We start from the raw sequence: 15818 nt of genomic DNA, 5'->3' as shown, positions 1-15818 counted from the left end.
AGTGTTTGGCATTCCCTATAGAGTTAATGGCAGCCCACTCCAGTACTCTTGTCTGGGAACTCCCATGGACGGAGGAGCCTGGTGGGCTACAGTCCATGGTGTCGCAAGGAGTCGGACACGACTTCACTTTCACTTTTCACTTTCAGGCATTGGAGAAGGAAATGGCAACCAACCCACTCCAGTATTCTTGCCTAGAGAATCACAAGGATGGAGGAGCCTGGTGGTCTGACGTCTGTGGGGTCACACAGAGTCGGACACGACTGACGTGACTTAGCAGCAGCTGCAGCAGCAGCATAGAGTTGATAAGTCAATGGTTCCCAAATACTTCCATTCAGAGGATCCCATTAAAAAAAAAAAAAAAAGTTTTTAAGTTTACTATACAGAGAAGTTCACATACCAAACTGGCTCCAGTGATTTTCTTAAACAAGGTGTTCATGCCCACAGTAAGAAACGCAGCACAACCAGAACCTCAGGAGCTCCCTAGTACCCCCTCTGAGGAGTCGATCTTACTTTTATTTATTAATTTAGCCTCCCCCCACCCCAGCCCCTACCTTCCCCAACTTGTGGGATCTTAAACTCCCCCACCAGAGATAGAACAGGGTACTGGGCAGTGAAAGTGCGAACTCCTAACCACTGCACCACCTGAAAGTTCCCTTTAGATTCTACTTTAACATATTACATATGATACTTGTAGATTTGGTATAAGAAGAGTGAGAATATGTATTTGTAATCTCTTTATAGCATCTGTTCCATCAGTCCTCTTCCCTCAAAGAAGCATGCGTAGTGGTATATTTTTGTAAACAAGTGCACGGAAACATGAACTTACACCTTTAGTGGCAAAGGTATGTTAGTATCAAACTGTCCAAAGGAATAGTGATCCTTCATTTCAAAAATCGGGATTACACACGCTGCCCTAGAGCGCCGCCTTAACGCACTCGGACTTATTGCCTAATATTCAACATGGCCGCATGCGCGGCTATAAGCAACATGGCAGCTTTGCCAGACACCAACACGGCAACCAGAGCCTCAGCGCACCCGGAAGCGCGAAAGAGCTCCCATAAAAAACATATCCGCCATTCTGCCAACACTTATGGTGGCTCTCATTTCAGCTTCAAAGGGAGAGCGAAACCGGAAGTGACTTTCCCTCCGTAGTATCTGCCGGGATCTCTTTCCGGCTAGCCTTGGGGTGTCCGCGTGAGAGTTAGGCAATTTCTTGGAGCCAGAGCTGGGAAGCGCTAGTCCGCCTTGTCTAGTTGGAGACGTGGCCGGGCCACGAGACTGAAATGTCGGACACGTGGAGCTCTATCCAGGCCCACAAAAAGCAGCTGGACTCACTGCGGGAGAGGCTGCAGCGGAGGCGGAAGCAGGACTCGGGGCACTTGGGTGAGGCGCGGGGTTGTTGGGGCCGATGCTTAGCTAGGGAGGGCTGAGGGAACCCTGGAGAAAAAAGCTCCCGAGTTGGTGCCTTTCCTCAAACGTGTGTTTCTTTAATGCTTCATACATTGGTTCCGGTTCTCTTCCCCCTCAGCAGCACAGATGCTTCATCTTCCTGCAGGTAGTAGCGGCTTCTTCTCACTCTGGGCTCTGGTTCCTCCAGTTCTCTTTCCCAGGTCCGAAGCTCCCTTCCCATCTCCGCGTCCCCCCATCTCGTTGACTCTTCTTAACTCTACGAGAGCGTCCGGTTTGCTAGGCCTTTCAGCCCCTATCCCTTGAAGCAGCAAGTCCCTTATTATGGTTAACTCCCATGGCCCTTTGTTCTTCCCTTGGTTATGGCAATTGCTTTGTATTGGTCTTTGCGACTTTGGGCACCGTGAGAACAAGTACTGAAACTTTATATCCACAGTGCCCAGTTCGTGGCCCTCACAGAGTTGGCACTCGATGTTACTAAATGAGTAGAGGAAGTGGCATTGGCTTAGCCGTTGACACACCGAGCAGGAATCTGAAAACATTTGTTTTAAAACTTTTTCTCCCCTCCTATTGACCCTTGCCACAGTCTTAAAACTTGAAGGAACCTCAAAAGATTATCTACCCATACCACATCCCCTACACAAGCCCTGAATTATCTAAGGCAAATCAATTAAAGATCTGCAAGGATAATGAATGTGTACCACTCTTGTGGCAGCTTGAACTGTTTATCAGTATACTCGAGTCCATTTCTACATCTTGTGTTGAAGTATATTAGGTCCATGCACTTGTATTCTGGTCCTTGAAACTAAAAGATGCCGTGGCAGGACTCTTTTACACCATAAGTGGACATCCATCGAGTATCTACATGAGTCTAGTTAGACAAAAATTACACAGTGTCCCTGCCCTCAAGGAGTTTAAAATTTAGTTGGGAATAAAGGAAAAGTCAGAAATACACGATGATATATGTAAAATGCCAAATGAGTTAATTCCACAATGAGTACAGTGAAGGTAGAACTAACAAGAGTCAGTCTAGTCAGTGAAGGCATCATGGAAGAGCTGACACTTGGAATTTGGTCTCAGTGGCTATATAGGACTTAGATAATTAAAGAGACGGTAAGAGGGCAGAGTAAGTAAAGGAAGAAGTGCATGTCATATTATCAAGGATTAATTAATAGAAATTCCGCTTCACTTTTCCATGGTGTTAACCACACTTTGGTATTGACCAAACTTTGTGCTGTATGCACATCCAACCACTAGAGTCTGGATACTTCATCAGGGTCCTTGCTAAGCATGTTTAATAATTTTGAAAGCAAGATCTATTTTCCCTTGAACGTAAACATTCTTGATTTTTGGTTAAGATTTTAGTATAGCCACTTCATGATATAATTAAGGCTCCTGTAAAATTATTTTTGAGTTTGTGATTAAACATATATTACCTTCTAGCCCAGAGCTTTGATGGGCCTATTTGGTCTTTAGGGGATAGGTAGAGATGAAACACACAAATTAAGTCAGCCAGCCTCACTGTTCTTCCATTCAGTTATTTTGGTTTTTCCAAAGAACATGTTTCCATAAGCGTTAGGATTCTTAGGAAAATACCATGAAACACTCTCTTAACCAGTTTGTCATGTAAGATATAACCAAAGGCTACATGAAAATTCAGGTCGTTCAGTTCTTGTCTCACAGGAAATAAAAATGTTCTTACCACATCTATATTCTTATAGGGTTACTGAAATCTGATACTTAAGTATTTACTGCTGAGCTCAATATTAAAAGACAAGGATATTTAAAATAAACTAAAATGTATCCATGTTATTAATAAATGCAAAATATTATGAACAAAGGATCACTGGGAGACCTTTGTTAGCTTGGCATTTTTAAGGTATAACTTAAAAAAAAAACTGTGGCAAAAGTACACATACCATAAAATACCATCTAACCATTTTAAAATGTATAGTTGATAGTGTGATGTATATTCACATCATTATGCAACCAATCTCCAAAATTCTTTTGTCTTGCAAAACTGAAATTCACTATTCTCCCTTCATCCCAGTCCCTGGCAACCACCATTCTACTGTTTCTGTGAGTTTGACTCCTCTAGATACCTTGTGAAAATCGAATCATGAAGTTTTTGGCTGATGTCCTTTAGCACATCCTCAAGGTTCATCCATGTTGTAGCACGTGTCATAATTTCCTTTCTTTTTAAAGCCGCGTAATATTCCATTGTATGTATATACCACATTTTCTTTATCCATTTATCCATTGGTGGATACTTGAGGGTTGCTTCCACATTTTGGCTGTTGTGAATAATGCTGCTGTGAACATGGGTGTACAGGTTATCTCTTCAAGATTCTGTTTTCAACTTTTTTGGACATATAACAGAAGTGGAATTGCTGGAGCATATGGTAATTCTATTTTCAATTTTCTTAGGAACTGCCACACTGTTTTCCATAGAATAAAGTAGATTTTTGAAATGAGGATTATTACTTTCAATAAATGTTTATTTCATTAATTGAAACAAAATAAACTTGGTGCAGCTTCAGTCAGTCAGTTCAGTTGCTCAGTTGTGTCTGACCCCTTGTGACCCCATGAATCGCAGCACGCCAGGCCTCCCTGTCCATCACCAACTTCCAGAGTTTACTCAAACTCATGCCCATCGAGTCGGTGATGCCATCCAGCCATCTCATCCTCTGTTGCCCTCTTCTCCTCCTGCCCCCAACCCCTCCAGACATCAGGGTCTTTTCCAGTGAGTCAACTCTTCGCATCAGGTGGCCAAAGTACTGGAGTTTCAGCTTCAGCATCAGTCCTTCCAGTGAACACCCAGGACTGATCTCCTTTAGGATGGACTGGTTGGATCTCCTTGCAGTCCAAGGGACTCTCAAGAGTCTTCTCCAACACCACAGTTCAAAAGCATCAATTTTTCGGCGCTCAGCTTTCTTCACAGTTCAACTCTCACATCCATACATGACCACTGGAAAAACCATAGCCTTGACCGGACGGACCTTTGTTGGCAAAGTAATGTCTCTGCTTTTTGGCAAAGTAATGTCTCTGCTTTTTAATATGCTCTTTGGTTGGTCATAACTTTCCTTCCAAGGAGTAAGCATCTTTTAACTTCATGGCTGCAGTCACCATCTGTAGTGATTTTGGAGCCCAAAAAAATGAAGTCTGACACTGTTTCCACTGTCTCCCCATCTATTTCCTATGAGGTGATGGGACCAGATGCCATGATCTTAGTTTTCTGAATGTTGAGCTTTAAGCCAACTTTTTCACTCTCCTCTTTCACGTTCATCAAGAGGCTTTTTAGTTCCTCTTCACTCTCTGCCATAAGGGTGGTGTCATCTGCATATCTGAGGTTATTGATATTTCTCCCAGCCATCTTGATTCCAGCTTGTGCTTCTTCCAGCCCAGCGTTTCTCATGATGTACTCTGCATATAAGTTAAATAAGCAGGGTGACAATATACAGCCTTGATGTACTCCTTTTCCTATTTGGAACCAGTCTGTTGGTCCATGTCCAGTTCTAACTGTTGCTTCCTGACCTGCATACAGGTTTCTCAAGAGGCAGGTCAGGTGGTCTGGTATTCCCATCTCTTGAAGAATTTTCCACAGTTTATTGTGATCCACACAGTCGAAGAAGGCTTTGGCGTAGTCAATAAAGCAGAAATAGATGTTTTTCTGGAACTCTCTTGCTTTTTCAATGATCCAGTGGATATTGGCATTTTGATCTCTGGTTCTTCTGCCTTTTCTAAAACCAGCTTGAACATCTGGAAGTTCACAGTTCACATATTGCTGAAGCCTGGCTTGAAGAATTTTGAGTATTACTTTACTAAGTGTGTGAGATGAGTGCAATTGTGCGGTAGTTAGAGCATTCTTTGGGATTGCCTTTCTTTGGGATTGGAATGAAAACTGACCTTTTCCAGTCCTGTGGCCACTGCTGAGTTTTCCAAATTTTCTGGCATATTGAGTGCAGCACTTTCACAACATCATCTTTCAGGATTTGAAATAGCTCAACTGGAACTCCATCACCTCCACTAGCTTTGTTCGTAGTGATGCTTTCTAATGGCTACTTGACTTCACATTCCAGGATGTCTGGCTCTAGGTGAGTGATCACACCATCGTGATTATCTGGGTCGTGAAGATCTTTTTTGTACAGTTCTTCTGTGTATTCTTGCCACCTCTTCTTAATATCTTCTGTTTCTGTTAGGTCTATACCATTTCTGTCCTTGATCAAACCCATCTTTGCATGAAATGTTCCCTTGGTATCTCTGATTTTCTTGAAGAGACCTCTAGTCTTTCCCATTCTGTTATTTTCCTCTATTTCTTTGCATTGATTGCTGAGGAAGGCTTTCTTATCTTTCCTGGCTATTCTTTGGAACTCTGCATTCAAATGGGAATATCTTTCCTTTTCTCCTTTGCTTTTCACTTCTCTTATTTTCACAGCTATTTGTAAGGCCTCCTCAGACAACCATTTTGCCTTTTTGCATTTCTTCTTCTTGGGGATGGTCTTGATCCTTGTCTCCTGTGCAGTGTCACGAACGTCCGTCCATAGTTCATCAGGCTCTCTGTCTATCAGATATAGTCCCTTAAATCTATTTCTTACTTCCACTGTATAGCACAGCTTGGCACATAGTAAATATTTGAACTACTCAATGTATTTCATCCATGGAATTGAAGATGTGAATATAGATTTTTTTTCATTTATTTTTATTAGTTGAAGGCTAATTACAATATTGTAGTGGTTTTTGCCATACATTGACGTGAATCAGCCATGGATTTACATGTGTGAAGATGTGAATATAGATATTGACATATTTTAGAGGTCAGCAAGTTCATAGTCTGGCTATATTTTTATGTCTTCAAGCTAGTATTTTATCTTCAACTGAGCTCTTAAAGCTCAAGTATTAAGTATTCCTTTGCTGAGCCCAGCATATTACATTTTTCATTAGATTAGAAGCAGAGAGTCAACATAGTTACCAGCATAATGGAAGTGCTCAATAAATGTACTGAAGTAATAACTGAATGAATATGAAGGAGTTGGAACTCAGGGATTCCTAATTATTTTCTGCTCTTAACCCATTTTAAAAATGATAAAGTGTTGGAGTCTTTCCCCCAAATTTGTGTATCTGTGCACAAATTTGTGTTTGACTTCAGGGAATTCAGAGTGGCTATAAATAACTATAAATAACAGTTAATCAGCTGTTAAGTTTTCTTCAAAATATTAAACCTGAACCTCCTCCTCCCAGTAACCTTAAAAGAGGTATCTTCAGCTCCATGTCCTGAATGTAATGAAAAGAATACTCCCAGGAGGTGTTACTAACATAAAGATTCATAACCAGAATCACAGAACTATATTAAAACAAGTATTGGTCAAATTGTCAAAAAGAAAAAAAAGTTTGTATCCAGTTCTAGGGATTGAAAATATATGTTAAAGTGGTTCTTTATCATAGAGTTCTTGCTGTAAGAAAAAGTCTTTAAACATAACTCAAAGAACATATAAATTTAGTTACCAGAGAAAGCAAAAACTGTAAGAAGAAATGTTTATATTACAGTCTCATAGTATCAGTAGGTTAATTATAAAAAATACATTTTCAACTTAATGACATTAACACTGGAACAAAGTCAGTACTTTTCCTCACTGAGATAATGTCTGTTAGGGTGTTGAAAGTTTACATGAAAAAACATGTAGTATATTTTAGAAATGGCAGATAACATTTGCAAGAAAAGTTTGATAAACTATTTAGTTGGTAGAAAATGAACCTCTAACCTAACATCTAACCAGCATTAACATCTAACCAAATTTATACATTGTTATTTTAAAAATGATAATAGGAGATGTAATAATGTCAAGTAGATTGCTTTATTCTTTGAACTGTTAGATTCTGGACTTCATTTAAAATAAATTCAATCGACAAAATGTTTATCATGGAAATAATGTGGTATTACTGCATATTTAAGCCAAGCATCTCAAGAACCATTGTGGCAAAAAGGAAAGTAATGTGACATTGAATAAGTATGTTCCTAAACAGAATTTGGGTTAGATTACATTAACAAGAATGAAACACTGAGTGAGAAATTATGGAAAATGCTATTTACTTTAATCAATGACAACACTTATTTTCTTTAAGTCAGATGGCCAAGAAACAAACAAATATGCCAATTTCTCCAAAGAAGACATGCAAATGACCAACAGGTGTTTGAAAACTTGTTCAACATCACTAGTCATCAGGGGGATGCAAATCATAACCATAATAAGATATCACCTCAAACTTGTTATTAAAAAAAAGAGAACAAGTGTTAGCAAGGAAAGGGAATCCTGATTCACTGATAATGGGAATGTAAATTGGTATAGCCACTATGGAAAACAGTAAGTAAAAAAATAGAATTACCATATGATCCAGCAGTTTCACTTTTAGGAATTCAAAGGATTTGAACTAAGGATTTCAAAGAGATACCTGCACATCCACGCTCATTGTAGCATTACTTATGTTCACATACAGCCAAGATATGGAAACAACCTAAACATCCATTGATGGATAAGTGGATAAAGAAAACGTGAAATATACATGCAATGGGATATTTTACAGCCAAAAGAAGGAGGAAATCCTGCCATTTGTGACAGCACGGGTGGATCTGGAGGACATTATAAGTGAACTAAGTCAGACGCAAATGCTGTATGGTCTCACTCAGATTGTACTTGACATGTGGAATCTAAAATAGTCAAAGTCACAGAAGTAGAGTGGTGATTGCCAAGGCCTAGGGAAGGGAAAAAATGGAGAGGTGATAGTAAAAGGGTACAGAATCTCAGTTATGCAAGATAAATAAGTTCTGGAGATCTCTTATACAGTGTATAGTGCTTATGGTTAACAGTACTGTGTTGTATACTTAACATTTTCTAAGGGGGTAGATCCTATGTTAAGTGGTCTTACCAGATACACAAAAATAATAATAAAGGCAGCAGAAAGAAACTTTTGGGAAATGATAGATATGATTTTGGCCTTGATGGTGGTGATGATTTAATGAGTGTATACTGTCTCCAAACTCACTGAGTTGTATATGTTAAATATGTACAACTTTTTACATGCTAATCATAATTAAGTGGTTAAAAAAAGACATAATAGAGATTGTCTATAGGGTGCTTAGGTCTTTATTAACAAAATAAAACTCTTACTAATGGTAAAAGAATATTAATAGGTGCCTGGCAAATAACGTTTAAATATAAATTAAAGGGGGGATATGGGTAATTTATATAGTTTATCTAAAATATTAAAAGTTTCAAAACTGCACAGCTCTATTATCAAATTATTTATTTGGCTGTGCTGCTGGGTCTTAGTTATGGCACTTAGTATTTTCTGTCTTCCATGTGGCATGTTGCAATATGTGGGATCTTTAGTTGTGGCATGCAAACTCTTAGTTGCAGCATGTGGGATATAGTTCCCTGACCAGGATTGAACCCAGGCCCCCTGCATTTTTAGCACGGAGTCTTAGCCGCTGGAGCATCATGGAAGTCCCTCAAACTCTTTAATACCTTATATAATTTGCTCCCTTTACCATACATCATGAGTTAAAATGGTCATTACATAATGTATAAAACTGTGCATGTAATGCCTGAAATCCTAATTTTAAAACTTTGTATTTTTTCTGATAGAATAATAAGGTTCATCATTAATTATGCTAGGTTAGGTTACTTAATGAAAGAAATTTTTGGTTTCTTCTGAAGAAATTTTAAATTCGACTGATTTTTTAAAAAGCTCAGAGTTTGAAACTAGTGTAAATTATAATTGGGGTATTTTTAGCTCAGATTTATTAGACTCTCTCAGTTGCAAGGGACTTTAGTAGTTACCAGCTCAGTCCTATTCGGTGTAAGAATTGTGCCTGTAGTCTTCCAAATAAGCTGAATAGTAATGGTCACTTAAATTTGTCACGTTATCTTTAGCTTAGATCGCTTGCTGTCAGACTTCCCATCCAGGTTCAAAGTGCTTCCATGATTTCTATGTGTACACCACCTCCTTGCCAAAACAAAACAAGGAACTTGTTCTAGTCTGAGATTCAGCACAACATAAAAGAATCATCATGAGCAAGGTGAAAAAAATTCTGTCAGTTATTTAACGTTTTCAGCTAGTATGAAATTCTGCAGTCTGTTTTCCACATAGGGGTATAACTTATTTTCCTAAAATGTAACTGTTCCGATAAGGTGTTTGGTATAGTTCGACTCCATTTTCCTTGGAATTCTGAGCTAAATTTTTTGAAGTCAGTTCCATTAGAGTGGAAATTCTAAGTAACCAAAATATCTCTAAATGTAAACTAGTGGCCACTTAGATAGTATTTAACAGAATTCCAGTATAGATCCTGAATGTTTAATATTTCACTTGTATTTTAAATAAATAATGAGATATTAGGCTTTCCCAAAGGTAATATTTTGTCCTAATTTGAGTTTCTTAAATCTTATTAAGTTTATGATGGCTACCCAGCTTGTGAAGTACTAGAGTTGGTTATAAGAATATAGTCAGTAACTATCATTGGTGACCAGGGCTTCAGCAATTCTATAACATTTTTGTGTTTGAGTTATAACCCCCAACACTGTCATTTTTTATACTCTCTGATGTCCAGTGGTCTTAATTCATTAAAACTCAAACTCAGTTCTTCAGAAAGATCTCATCATAGCTTAGGTTGTTGAAAATATTCCTGGCTTATAAATTCAGGTTGATTATATCAGTTGTCATTTAGCATGACTGAAGGGAGGTGGTATGGACATTTAAATCTACCAAGCTGCTAATTTATGTCCTTTGAAGCAGAGCAAGGAATGAAATTAGGAAATACCTCTCACCCAACATAGAAAGGGTAAGCAGATCCCATAAAATTTATCTTGGCAAAGCAGTGAATGCTTGGGTGTGATTTAATAAAGGGCATCTAGTGCTAAATCTGGTCAGAGAATTTTCTGCATGAAATGAAAGGGCTGTGTTGTAAATGCTGGAAGTTTTAATCCCTGAGGAATATGTAGATTGACAGTGGTCACTGTTATCTTCATGTCTCTTCACTCCTAGATCTTCGGAATCCCGAGGCAGCACTGTCTCCAACCTTCCGTAGCGACAGCCCAGTCCCTGCTGCACCCACTTCTGGTGGCCCTAAGCCCAGTACAGCTTCAGCAGTTCCTGAACTAGCTACAGACCCTGAATTAGAGAAGAAGTTGCTACACCACCTCTCTGATCTGTCACTAACATTGCCCACTGATGCTGTGTCCATCCGTCTTGCCATCTCCACGGTAATGACATAAGACAAGGTTGGGAACTGCCATTGTTTTTCATCAGTTCGTGGTCAGGGTTTTAACACTTTCCCTCCTGCCTTCCTTCCTTAGCCAGATGCCCCTGCCACTCAGGATGGGGTAGAAAGCCTCCTACAGAAGTTTGCGGCTCAGGAGTTGATTGAAGTAAAGCGAAGTCTCCTACAAGATGATGCACACCCCACTCTTGTGACCTATGCTGATCATTCCAAGCTCTCCGCCATGATGGGTGCTGTGGCAGAAAAGAAGGGCCCTGGGGAGGTAGCAGGGACTATTGCAGGGCAGAAGCGGCGTGCAGAGCAGGACTGCACCACAGCAGCTGCCTTTACTAGCTCTTTGGCCTCTGGTCTGGCCTCTTCAGCATCAGAAGTAGCCAAGGAGCCAACCAAGAAATCAAGAAAACATGCTGCCTCGGATGTTGATCTGGAGATAGAGAGCCTTCTTAACCAACAATCTACTAAGGAACAACAGAGCAAGAAGGTAGGGGTAGATGGAAGTGCTTTCACACTTTACTTTGAATTTTAGCATTGGTTGAGAAGAATTTACCCCTAGGGCAAAGAGCAGTTCTTAGAATTGAGGGTTTAGAACAGTGGTTCTCAACTGAGGATGATATTACCCTCCCTCCCAACCCCCAGAAGATGTTTTGCAAAGTCTGAAGATGTTTTTGGTTGTCATAACACAGGAGTGTTACAGACACCTAGTGGGTAGAGAGGCAAGGGATTCTGCAAAGCATCCTACAATCTTAGTACGATAACCCACAAAGAATTATCTGGCCAAAAACATCAACAGTGCACCAAATGCTGAGAACTCTGATTTAGAGAATCTTTTTCACTGGGTCTGTTTGGAAGAATATTTCAGACCCACGTGAGTTAGCCATTTTCTATTTCTAGCTGTATAAATTTGAATTAACTTCTCTTGATCCTTAGTCTTCTCATTTGTGAGACTAACTAGAATACCACCTCCCACCTGTCCCCACCACCCACCCACCATGTAGAATTGTTGCCTAGGCTCTGAACCAAACAGTAAAGTGCTTATCAGCACTATGTCTTGCTTCAGTACGTATTAAATATAAGTGGTTTTGGTTGGAAAGAAATGCTTTCCTGGGGAGGGGAGTTTAACTTAATGCTTAGTTGTAGGAACTGGTCTGCATATATTTTAATTTCATCCCAAGTGCAGATTTGTGAAAAAGGACTAAATCCATGAAAAATCTCTTCTCCTGGGTTTTCTCATATTAATGTAGTTTATTGACCCCTCATAGGACATTGATGTCAAGTAGAATTTGCAGAGGTGGTTTAAGGGCTAATTTATCTACGAACCCTTTCCAGACAGAGGTTTCTTCTATCACCCAGGTTAGTCAGGAGATCCTAGAGCTATTAAATACTACAACAGCCAAGGAACAATCCATTGTTGAAAAGTTTCGCTCACGAGGTCGGGCTCAAGTTCAAGAGTTCTGTGACTATGGAACCAAGGAGGAGTGTATGAAAGCCAGTGATGCTGACCGGCCCTGTCGAAAGCTGCACTTCAGGTCTTTTGGGAGGAAGAGGGTTGGCTGGGTCTCCTAGAAGCAGTCATTTTTTAAGCACGGTCCTTCCACTCATTGGGTTTGTCTTTAATACTGTTATTAAGTGCTTTTAATATAGATTGTCTAAGAATTCAAGATTCTGAAGGTACACTTTCAGAAGTAGTGTTCTATGGGAGGGAATACAGGCTGCATTCTCCAAAAGATGTGAGATTAAAAAAAAATTGCTCTTTTCTTGCAATAGCAGGATATCTCTGTCTTTGATCTCCAGTGAAAGTTAAAGTTCTCTAGAAGGATAGTCTTAGAAGAAACAAGAACCTGGCCTCTTAGGTCAGAGCTTTATTCCTGTCATAAGGAAGTTAAGTTTTTGCTCAGAGAGGAATTAAAAAAACATTTCTTTAGTGTAAATTACAGATTTTAATATCACCTGCTTTCCTTATTTGAAAACTTAGAGGAAGCTCTGATGACACTGAAAGACTGCAGATTTTGCAACAATTTAGAACTTGAACTGGGGAATCTACCTGGAACACCATCTTGATTCAAACTGTCCCTTAATATTTCCCCAGACGGATCATCAATAAACACACTGATGAGTCATTAGGAGACTGCTCTTTCCTTAACACATGTTTCCATATGGATACCTGCAAATATGTTCACTATGAAATTGATGCTTGCGTGGATTCTGAGGCTCCTGGAAGCAAAGACCATACACCAAGCCAGGAGCTTGCCCTTACACAGAGCGTTGGAGGTGACTCCAATGCAGATCGACTCTTCCCACCTCAGGTACCTGTCTGCTCAGAAAACTTAACCTCAACTTAAGGACCTTTATCTCAGTAGAGCAGCCATACATGTAGGAAAGCAAGGCATAATCAGCAATCTCCCTTGCTGATTGGGAATGGAGCGGGATAGATAGCATATGAGGGAACAGGAAAATCCAATGGAAAAAGAGGGACTGGGGCCATGAATCGGAGAGTGAAGGAAGGGAAGATGACCAAATACCACCTCATGCAGTGGATCTGTTGTGATATCCGCTACCTGGACGTCAGTATCTTGGGCAAGTTTGCAGTTGTGATGGCTGACCCACCCTGGGATATTCACATGGAGCTGCCCTATGGGACCCTGACAGATGATGAGATGCGCAGGCTCAACATACCAGTACTGCAGGATGATGGCTTTCTCTTCCTCTGGGTCACAGGCAGGTAATGCAGTTCAAAGATACGTAGGTATGGGCAGATATAGTACAGAGTGAGTACTGGGTGGGGATAAAATCTTGGGTTTTCCTAGCTCTATTAAACTTATGACTCAGTCAGCCTTTCTTACCTACTGAGATCTGATGCCTGTTTATAACACAAATGATACCATGAATTGTTTAATTCTACATTTGTTTCTTGTGAAAGGTAAGACCATTGAGAATAGATACTGTGTTTTGTCTTTTCATTCTTAGAGCCATCCTCTTGCCCCAATGGTGTCTTGCATGTAAATGTTCACTGAATGTCTATTGAAAACAACACATATATCTTGAAGGGAGAAAAAATACTGGCATGGAAGTAGCTGTTTAACCCTTATTTCTTTCCAGGGCCATGGAGTTGGGCAGAGAATGTCTGAACCTCTGGGGGTAAGTAGCCATCACTGTTCTTTTCTTCTGAGGGAAATATGTAGTTGATAGGGTTTCCTTCTTCCAGAGTATTCTGTGATTCCTTGCCTCTGTAGAGTAGATGGTATCATCCTTAAACTGTGAAACCCTGATTAAAGTTCTGATTTTTTTCCTTATATCCCACAGTTATGAACGGGTAGATGAAATTATCTGGGTGAAGACAAATCAACTGCAGCGCATCATTCGAACAGGCCGTACAGGTCACTGGTTGAACCATGGGAAGGAACACTGCTTGGTGAGCAGCAGTGGGGCCTAATACATTAGATGGAGCAAAAACTAGGAATTGTTTGATTTCTTATTGAGAAACAGTTCAAATATTGGGGTTTAATAAAACTTTCATACATTTTTCATCATTCTGTTCTCTGGTGAGCAGGTTGGTGTCAAAGGAAATCCCCAAGGCTTCAACCAGGGCCTGGACTGTGATGTGATCGTAGCTGAGGTATGTGCTCTCCCCAGGCACCCAGAGGGCCACATGTTAAGTCAGCTCTTCTAGTCAGGTATACTCTCATCCCGGGTTTTCTCATTGGGATCATCAACATATGTGGAAAGGGCTAGAATCGCGATCTTGGGTAACTTAAAAGTAGCTAGAGCTCTTGTTTCCTAGGTTCGTTCCACTAGTCATAAACCAGATGAAATCTATGGCATGATTGAAAGACTGTCCCCTGGCACTCGCAAGATTGAGTTATTTGGACGACCACACAATGTGCAACCCAATTGGTAAGGAGACCAGAGAGCATGCTAGCCCCCAAGGGCACAACTGCTTATGGTCAAATATATGTTAGTAGAGCATCACCTCACATTCCACTAGTCTGTAAATGGGCTTCAGAGGATTCTTAAGCGCCCAACATTCACTGGAAAACCAACAGGTTTTTAAGATTTAAACACTGCTCTTAAGGTCTCCACCTCTAAAGCTCTTCATTATTCTACTGGATGTACTGAATCTGCCCCCTGGTGGTTACTGAGAACCTATTTAATCTGTCAACAATTTTAGCCTTTCATCCTGTAAGTAGAGCTTTAAAAGACACGCTGCTAGCATGTCACTCATCCATAGTCACTGGCAACAGCAACTTTGTGATGCAAGCCTTGGGTTTCCCTGGTGGCTCAGACGGTAAAGTGTCTGCCCACAATGCTGGAGACCTGGGTTCAATCCCTGGGTCAGGAAAATCCCCTGGAGAAGGAAATGGCAACTCACTCCAGTATTCTTGCCTGGGAAATCCCATGGACAGAGGAACCTGGTGGGCTACAGTCCATGGGGTCGCAAAGAGTCGGACACAACTGAGCGACTTCACTTTCACTTTCATTTTCATTAACCCTTAATTAGTACAGATCCAGCTTCTTTTAACATCAGAATCTGCCCAATTTCTTACCAGCCTTAGTAGCATATACTATCTTTATGAATTGGCACAGATATTCAGATGCCTGTTGAGATGATAGGCAGACTTAATGAAAAGAACACATCTTTTAACAGTATTAAGCCTTTAAATTCCAGGATTTTTGGCTTGCCCCATCTTTCCCCTTGCTTCAGGATCACCCTTGGAAACCAACTGGATGGGATCCACCTACTAGACCCAGATGTGGTTGCCCGATTCAAGCAAAGATATCCAGATGGTATCATCTCTAAACCTAAGAATCTATAGAAGTACTTCTGAACCTAAGCATCCATAGCCATGGCTCTACAGGCTGCACCTGAAGAGTAATATTTGTACAATAGCTTTTTTCCCCCCTTATTTAAATAAAAGTTTGTATTGTAGTTGCGATTTCGAGGTCAAGTTCTGGCTCTGCCACTTAAGAGTGTGTGATCTTGTGTAACTCAACTTAGTATGACTGCTTATAAATGTAAACTGGGAATATTAGCTGCCTTATTGGGTTGCTATAAGGCTTCAAACTAAATGAATGTGTGGGGAGCATTAAAATGTTGATTTGATCAGCAGTTAGTGTTATAAACATGATAAGAAAGGGTTCGCTG

The 15818-nt window shown here is 40.3% G+C and overlaps 1 protein-coding gene across 1 annotated transcript; it reads left to right on the top strand.

Annotated features, from left to right (window-relative positions):
* Positions 1-1149: 1149 nt before the first annotated feature.
* Positions 1150-15621, top strand: METTL3 (methyltransferase 3, N6-adenosine-methyltransferase complex catalytic subunit). The gene is made up of 11 exons (XM_043919493.1): positions 1150-1383; positions 10444-10661; positions 10755-11159; positions 12029-12204; positions 12765-12981; positions 13210-13397; positions 13775-13813; positions 13979-14087; positions 14226-14291; positions 14457-14569; positions 15378-15621. Exons 1-11 carry the CDS (start codon positions 1284-1286, stop codon positions 15487-15489), a joined length of 1743 nt encoding a protein of 580 aa, XP_043775428.1. The 5' UTR covers positions 1150-1283; the 3' UTR covers positions 15490-15621.
* The last annotated feature ends 197 nt before the right edge of the window (positions 15622-15818 follow it).

Source organism: Cervus elaphus, chromosome 12 (genome assembly GCF_910594005.1).
Source record: "Cervus elaphus chromosome 12, mCerEla1.1, whole genome shotgun sequence".
In the NCBI taxonomy this organism is placed as follows: Eukaryota; Metazoa; Chordata; class Mammalia; order Artiodactyla; family Cervidae; genus Cervus; species Cervus elaphus.
The sequence above is the reverse complement of the archived record's forward strand: the minus strand, read 5'-3'. Positions and strand labels throughout refer to the sequence as shown.

Excerpts from the sequence above, each read along its gene's own strand:
- METTL3 (XM_043919493.1), top strand. The coding sequence starts at position 1,284 with ATGTCGGACACGTGGAGCTCTATCCAGGCCCACAAAAAGCAGCTGGAC. Across the intron at positions 10,662-10,754 it reads TCCGTCTTGCCATCTCCACG|CCAGATGCCCCTGCCACTCA; the intron begins GTAATGACATAA and ends TTCCTTCCTTAG. Across the intron at positions 13,814-13,978 it reads GAATGTCTGAACCTCTGGGG|TTATGAACGGGTAGATGAAA; the intron begins GTAAGTAGCCAT and ends TATATCCCACAG.